Source organism: Diabrotica virgifera, chromosome 2, assembly GCF_917563875.1.
Source record: "Diabrotica virgifera virgifera chromosome 2, PGI_DIABVI_V3a".
Taxonomy (NCBI): domain Eukaryota; kingdom Metazoa; phylum Arthropoda; class Insecta; order Coleoptera; family Chrysomelidae; genus Diabrotica; species Diabrotica virgifera.
In genome coordinates this window covers 56914181-56922533 of record NC_065444.1, presented here as the reverse complement: position 1 = coordinate 56922533, position 8353 = coordinate 56914181, and the positions used below count along the sequence as shown (strand labels likewise).

The window sequence follows — 8353 nt, the reverse complement described above, 5'->3', positions numbered from 1 at the left end:
GGTTTCTTAAAAATCCGATTCTTTTGTGAACGACAGTATCTCTTTCACACAAGGCTGTTTTATTGTCTTCCATTTTGAATCTAAACCCAATCTTACTTACCCTGGAAAATTCGAATGTATTTCCGTCTTTTAATTTTTTTAACACCGTCTCTACAGAAACATGTTCTCTCTGTTTACGAATTTTATATAAATGTAATGTCTCGAATTTCACATTTACAACCCTCAGGAAGATCTTTAGTCTTAGGGTATGCTATAGATTTATATCGTGCGACTTCTACTTCACTATTTATATTTTTTTATTTTTCAAAACTGACTTAATCTTTGTCTCACTAATACACAATGCATCGCACACACATTTATGTACGGACTGAACTGGTTGTAAAGGGCCTCAATGTTAACAATTTTTCTGTAAATTTTTTATCCTCGTCTGTCTTATCAACAGCTGCTGCAACAATTGCTTCTGAATACAGATGTACAGACTGAACTGGTTGTAAAGGGCCTCAAAGTTAACAATTTTTCTGTTAAATTTTCTATCCTCGTGTGTTTCATCAACAGTTGCTGCAACAATTGCTTCTGAATACAGCTTGAATAATGTTGGTGAGAGTATACAGCCTTGTCTGACTCTCCTTTGGATATAGTTTCAGTAAATCCCATTTATATAAATTTAACACATGCGTTTTGGGAATCCATGCATTGTGTCCGTGCCTTTTGAATCCAGCTCTTTTTTTGCAAGCAATTTATTAGTTTTACCGTGATTTACTATTATTTTTGGGACTAAGCCACATTTTTACTTAAAAATAAGTTTGTTTCGACGTTTCGAATTACGCTTCGGAATTTTGTATTTTGAGAACGATTTCAGAAGTGGAAATGGAAGCATCAAAATAAACTTGTTTTAATGTAAAATTGTGGCTTGATATCTGCCTCACCAAAAAGTCTATATACATAGTTCAAAAGTTAATTTATGGCCCCATATAATAATATGGTTCCCAGAACTTTTCTTTCAAGCCTTCGCAGCAACTCCTCTTGTTCCGTCATTACCATATTTCCGATCCGTAACTGAGCGATACGCGTATTATCGTTAAGTGAGCAGTGAGTGTATTATCGCTTTATAAAGAGTACATTTTTAGCTCTTGACATATTTCTTGATTTTAGCTTAGGGCCTAGGCCAAAGCAACAGCAATTTGCCACGTATATTCGCTTTTTTATTTCTTTGGGCGCGTTTTTGCAGTCCACCAGTGAGCTAGGTAACAGAATTATTTTACTGTTTCGGAGATTTTATGTTGTATATCTCAGTTGTTTTGTTGAATTCTTGACGATGTCAGCATATATTTAGTTTTCGTCCGATGTTTCCTGCGACATGTAGCAAATATTTCATCAGATACATAAAAGTAACTTAGTTTTTACTTAATCTGGATACCGTGACTACCTTTCAGTGAAACTGACTACTAGCAAATGTTTAGTAAAAACTTGCCATAGATATAGTAAATTGTTTTAGATTATGATTTACTAAACTTTGTTTTCGTAGATTGTTAAGTTTTTAAAACAATCTCTTGAAATCTAATTGAACAAACCCTGTACACTAGGATGATTTTAAAAAACTAGATAATGAATTTAGTTTATTTTTCTAATTATCTTAGATTTTCTTATTAATCGAAGGTTTCATGAACTTAACATTTAAATGGGCAAATATATGGGATTTGTAATTTAATTGTTAGAGCTCTGAAAAGAGTATTTATTATGTGCATTTAGCTAAGTAATAATTAGCATGTAAAAGATTTTATACTAGAATTAAATGTTTGATGTTTCATTCGTAATAACCTCCTAAGATATGTAATAAAATCTGATAATGAATATGTAATGTATAATTTTCAGAGCATGTAACAACGTAAGCAAAACACGAACACTTTAGTTTGTTTTGTGAGATTCGAATAAATTGAAGAAAAAATCTGTACGTACCGTTACACTGCGCGTCGGAGAAAACGGGCCACCCACAAAATGAGTCATTTTTGATGTCTCGAATTTCCTAAACCTGTTGTCCGATTTAAGTGATTTTTTTAATATGTTATAGCCTTATTCTTTAACAATATCGCTGTAATAATATTGTTGTTAGACAGGTAAATTATCATTGTATACCGGGTGTACCAATCTAACTGTGTTTTTTTCTGAAAGTTCACCACATCCTGTGGAATATTCTAGCTTTTATAAAATACTGAAATTAAAATCCAACTATAGCCTCAGGTTTTCTTAACATACTGGTTTTTGATTCATTCGCTTATATTGGATAATAAAAAAGTTAGGTACTTTAACAACTAGCTATATTCTTCATCCATACAGGGTGTTTCTAAATAAGTGCGACAGACTTTAAGGGGTAATCTACATGAGAAAATAATGACCGTTTGCTTTATAAACATACGGTCATTATTTTTTCATACAGAATTACCCCTTAAAGTTTGTCGCACTTATTTAGAAACACCCTGTATTGATGAAGAACATCATCATGTTAAAGTACCTGACTTTTTTATTAACCAACATATGCGAATGAATCAAAAACAGAATGTTAAGAAAACCTGAGACTATAGTTGGGTTTTAATTTCAGTATTTTATAAATGTTAGAATATTCCACAGGGTGTGGCGAACTTTGAGAAAAAAACACAGTTTGATTGGTACACCCGGTATACAATGACAATTTACCTGTCTAGCAACAATATTATTACAGCGATATTGTTAAAGAATAACAATAACATATTAAAAAAAAACTAACAAAAACATATTTATAACATATTAAAAAAGTCACTTAAATCGGACAACAGGTTTAGGAAATTCGAGACATAAAAAATGACTCATTTTGTGGGTGGCAAGTTTTCTCTGACAAGCAGTATACATGTTCTATCGCAAATTCCTATGCGAGATACCTGCCCATCTTCAATCTTTGTTAACAATAATTGTTTGGTGTATGAAACCTTGGGTTAATGCTGTAGACTTGATTTAGGTAACCTGTTAAAAGTGATGATTGATAGGTGAACAAGTTTTGTTCGGCTTACAGTGTTGTGCCAAACCATATCCCATTTCAGCTGGCTGTTTGCACAGAAATTTATAAACTCACTTGACCATTTTATTGTTTAAAAATCATATTGTAGTATCAATGTGTTGTACTCTGATGTACCTATTTCTCTGATGGTGTACTAAAATATAAATAAACTATTTAATGTACTGTGACTTTAATTGCTTTACTTGGACCTAGTAGAACCTAAGAGAACCCAAATAACGATGATAAACGCATACGTCAGCGATTTCTATAGTTCTAAAAACAATCTACCCTTAAAAAGAAAATAATGAAAGTAAACTCAGAAATAATAACCACTAATATTGAAATCCTAAATGGAGGATAATGAGTAAAAGAATATCTGATGATATTTTCCATAAATATGAGTTTGTTTGAATCCAAAATACCACAAAGTTGGAGCTACACGATTACCATCTGGATACTAACACAGCCTAGATAGCTAACTATATTATTTCTTCTTCATGTACTGTCTTCATAATTGAAGGTTATTTACTATGGTTCCAAAATTTTCTCTATTATTCAAAGCCTAATCTTGTCCAGTTTCTAATATTACACGATTGCTTTATTATAGTTAATAAAACACCCACATATATCGCTCCCTTAGTATTAAAAGGGCACATCTCGAAAATCGTTACTTTTGGGAAAACGAGATTAAAGATTAAGCAACTTCATCGTTTTCATTTACTCACCTATAACATTTTTATTTGAAAAGATAGATAAATAAAAATCTAGGTATACAATTTACAGTATTTGTACTCTATAATGGATAATCGAAATATTACAAAAAAAAAATAATTTAATTAAAAAAAAAACGTTTAAAAAAATCTCTCCCAAGATAGGCCCCTCTCCCACTAAATTTCTTTAAATTTTGAAGGCATCTTACGAATTAAGCCTTTTAATGATTAAATATACACTATTTTTTAAGTTACAAATCTAAATATGGCTTTGTAATAATAATGTTTAACTACTTTCAATGATAAAAGTGCCTCTTGTAAAGGAATTAATAAAACATTAAATCGTAAAAGATTAACAAAAAATAACTTTATTCTCAAAAACCAAAAAGTAATAGGCATGTAGCATACAAATCCAATAACAAAAACTATAACACTCTTTTTGGGACAGTCATATAAAAAAAACCAGAATTGTCTTAACGTTTATAATGTAACACAAAACTAAAATAGTTCTCACAAAAAATTACTGAATTTACTAGACAAAAAAATTAACAAATTTTCTCAACATAAAATCATTCTTCTTTTGTGCGAGCGCTTAAGATCTATCATATTCATTTTTTACAATCAGTCGTGTTTGAATAGAATAGAATAGCTAACGACTGGAATAGTAGCTAAAGAACTATGAAATATAAAATAGCCAGCAGGTTTAAGTTTTAAGTAATAGTCATAAATCATTTCAAAAATAAAACAAAGTATTAAAAATTACAATTAGAAAACAGTTACATTAACATATTATTATAGTAACAGGCATGATAAGGGTCAATAAGTCTCTTAAAAAATAAATTCTTTGAGATCCTGTTTCTTATTTAAACTTAACTCAAATGGCGCACTATAAACTGTTTTGATAGATATTTCTTTATTATCCAACATTTTCTTTCTTTTGTTTCTAACATTTATTTGTTTAAACGCGTCTTTGTATGATGTCTTATATTGAAAAAAGAATGGGTTCCCTTTCGTAAATTTCATAACTTTGATGTGATTCCATACGATGGTATTCTTCTCTTCGTCAACGTTGAAATTATATCCCCACATGACTGTAAATCTTTCAAGTCGTAAAAGAAATCATGATTCAAAGTATGAACGATAAAAGGTTTCCCCGTTTTCCTAGCTCTCTGAATTGCGGTGGTGTATTGAAGTGGTGTTAAGATTGGACCAGCTTTTAAATCTCTTGATATTTGTTTCTGTATCAGCATGTGTACATTGTCGGCTTCATTTTGCGTATGACCTTTTATAAGGAATTTGTGAGTTATGCCCTTTAAGTTTTTTATAGTAGTGACTGCAAACATGTATAAAGAAGCTATGTATTTATTTTTGTTTTGGCCACAACAATTATCTGTTACAAATGTTACGTTAACTTCATGTTCACCTGCATCCTCACAAACCTTCTTTAAAAAGTCTAAAACGCAACTTCCAATCTCCACTGCACCTCTTTTTCCTTGGGTCTCTCATCCCAGAAATAGCAATGCACGTCACCATAGCCTTTAAAATCGTCTTCATTCTCTGGTAATTTATTTAACACAGTCAAAGTAAAGTTGTAGCTATTCAATTTGGATTTATAATAAAACGATGATGTTTTTCCATTGGGACTTTGCATTATCGCTTGAACATCGTAGCAAACGCATAAATTATATTTGTCAAGAGTCATTCTATCATTCTTTTTTTCTGCTCGGCTTAATTCCTTTTCTTCTAGGTGAGTATCATATTTGACTTTGAGAGCAAGCCTCTGATCAGCAGAAGAGTTGTTATACTGTAAACAAAGATCGCATTGATCTTTCTTGGGTTGAAAAAAACCCAAATTAAAATGGGTAGTAAAAATCTCATAAAACAAATGAAACTTTCCAGAATCTCGGGAATTATTCTTCTGTTTTTCTTGAAAGTCTCTAAACAAGTCAGTAATACTTTTCGATCCACTTATGAACTCTCTTGAGGTCGACGCTCTTAAATAATGCGATTCAATTCGTGGTATTAGATTGATAAATCTGATGATATCTTCTTTCAGATTGTCATCCACGCGTCTATGACTATTATGTTTGCCTCTTCTATCTTCTTCAACAGAATTGCAATTGTTAGTCTTATATCTTACTGTGCGAATCATTTTACTTGTTATTCCCAACGTATTGATAAAAAATGTTTTGCAGACTCTGATTTTGGCGTTATCATCGTACAAGTAGAAAGCAGCATTTGGTGCTCTGGGATGTTGAGCGTTTGAATACTTATATTTAGGTTCAACTAAAGCCATTCTTGCTTTTATAAACATACGCTGTAATTGCAAATCTCCTAGTGCCCAAAAACATTTGAAATGTTGAAGTCTTTTATAGCCTCATCAAAATTTTCGCTGCATTTCAATCTGCATTTCTGATTGCATGGACTCTTCATTTGACGCGCAGGAACAACGTTTCTAGTCTTAGTAGAAATGTATTGTTCTCCTGCATTTCGTTTTATCTTTTGGTTATTTTGCTTCCATTTAGTAGGATCAGCTTTACGTTTCTTCGATCTCCTGGGCGATGTTGCAACTACTTCAGAAGTACCATCATCAGAGGAACTTGAAGATGAGCTTGGCGAACGTTTTCTACCTTGATGTTCATTATAAGTGGGATCATTGTCACTAATATCAGCATCACTCTCTTCTGAATTCATTGGCGATATACGGTAATGTACAGCTGGAGTTCGTGGTGTTAAAATTACGGATTCTAGTATTGAAGGTGAAGTAGTTCTAGATGATAAAGACTGAGGCTGGGCTTCAATTTCTTTACCTTTTAAGATATGGGAAACAAATCGTCCTTGTTCCAGTGAACAACATCGAGAGGAAGAGCTGCTGCTAGAAGATGACGAACTGCTACTGTTGACGCTAGAAGACGAACTGGAACTACTAGATGACGATCTCGACGAACGTTTTGATGTTGAACTTAAAGGGATGTTCTCTTTTTCTTCATTGCTGACCAAAAAATTTTTTTTCCCATTCATCAGGTAGATGTGAAACATTAAGAAGGTTCATAATTCTTCGCGATCGTGATGACATATTTCTTCAATTTTTTTACAATGTATCTGTAAGAGGTTAAGATATGGTTACCCTCTTATTTAATACTTGTTAGTACATAAAATAATAACAATAATTAAGGCCTTAGTACCAAAAAACTTTGTAGTTTATGGACACAACTAAGAAACTCGTTGAATTATTTTAGTATTACAAGGATTTAACTTTCAATGATATTGTAAATCAAACAGATATTTTTGTAATAACAAGAATCCTTTAGATATAGTTCCAAAAATCATACAATAGTTTTAGTAATATAAAGAACTCTTTTTAAATAAACCCATAAATTTTCGGAAGTTTTAGAAATATACAGCATTTAATCTTAATGTGCCTTTATAAAACAAAAAATATAAAACAACACGTACCTCAAGTTTTGTAATAGAAGGGCTCAACTCGTAATGAGAGCGCTCACTAACACACCTGCTTCGACAGACATCGGCACCTTACTGAATTGACTGAATGGGTCTATCTCGCGGGAAGATGTGTTGGCGGAGAGGGGAGTACGAAAGGGTCACATTATATCGGGACTTGCTTTATATTCTCCGTTTTCAATTTCTGTCAAGGCCAAGTTGTAGTACTAGTAGTTTTGTGCCCATTTATGCCAAAAACTCAGAAACGCTAATTTTCGAGATGTGCCCTTTTAATACTAAGGGTGCGATATCTTGATTGACGTCCTGGCATCAGGATATTAAGTTTCTAAGCTTTTGCGAAACCCAAATTGTGTATCATTGATGTCTATGTACAGTTTATGATACATATTCGGTTATGAGTGACTTTTAGTAGTAGCTTTAACACATGGGACATCAAGCTAATGGTGCGGTAATTGCCGCATTCTCTTGCGTTTTTCTTTTTGGAGAGACAAATAAAGATCGACGTTAATCAGTCTTTGGGTCATCATCGTCTTCATCTAGCCGTTATCCTCCACTGCTGAACATATACCTCCTCCAAGTTTCTCCACGTCTCCCTAGTCTTGAGCTACCATCATCCAGCTCCCGGCAGTTCTGTTTATTACGTCACCCCAGCGTGTTGGTGGTAGACCTCTGCTTTGTTTGTCTGCCCCCGGTCGCCATTCCAATAATCTTCTAATCCACCAGTCGTTCAGTGTTCTTGCCACATGACCTGCCCATCTCATATTGTTTGACGTCCAGGCACGTTTGTATCATAGTCCAGGGCGCATCTGTTTTGAGATGGACGTTGAGAGGTGGCTCCAATTTTTTTGCAGAAATTGCTTGAAAATAACTCAAATAATAATATTTGAGTTATCCTCCCACACAAAATAGTCCGGAACATTGTTTAAATAATCAAAATGTCAAAATATGAAAGAAAAATTCGATTTTTTATTGGTTTTTTGATTATAACTTTAAAACTATTCATTTCTGAGAAAAGTTGTACTGACATAAAAGTTGCGTAATTAAATTTCCTACAATATAGAATTGGTTGATAATTTAAAAAATAGTCACCCTTGTTGCAAAATAGCAATAATTGCGAAAAAAAAAAAAAACATACAAAAACAAGTATTCCCAT

The 8353-nt window shown here is 32.7% G+C and overlaps 1 protein-coding gene across 1 annotated transcript; it reads right to left on the bottom strand.

The window, feature by feature from the left end:
* Positions 1–6072: 6072 nt before the first annotated feature.
* LOC126880717 (uncharacterized protein DDB_G0271670-like) lies at positions 6073–6759 on the bottom strand. Its single transcript, XM_050644763.1, has one exon. It carries the CDS (start codon positions 6757–6759, stop codon positions 6073–6075), a length of 687 nt encoding a protein of 228 aa, XP_050500720.1.
* Positions 6760–8353: the final 1594 nt, after the last annotated feature.

What these genes read in the sequence shown, in the direction of transcription:
- LOC126880717 (XM_050644763.1), bottom strand. Translation starts at nt 6,759, where the DNA reads ATGAATGGGAAAAAAAATTTTTTGGTCAGCAATGAAGAAAAAGAGAAC.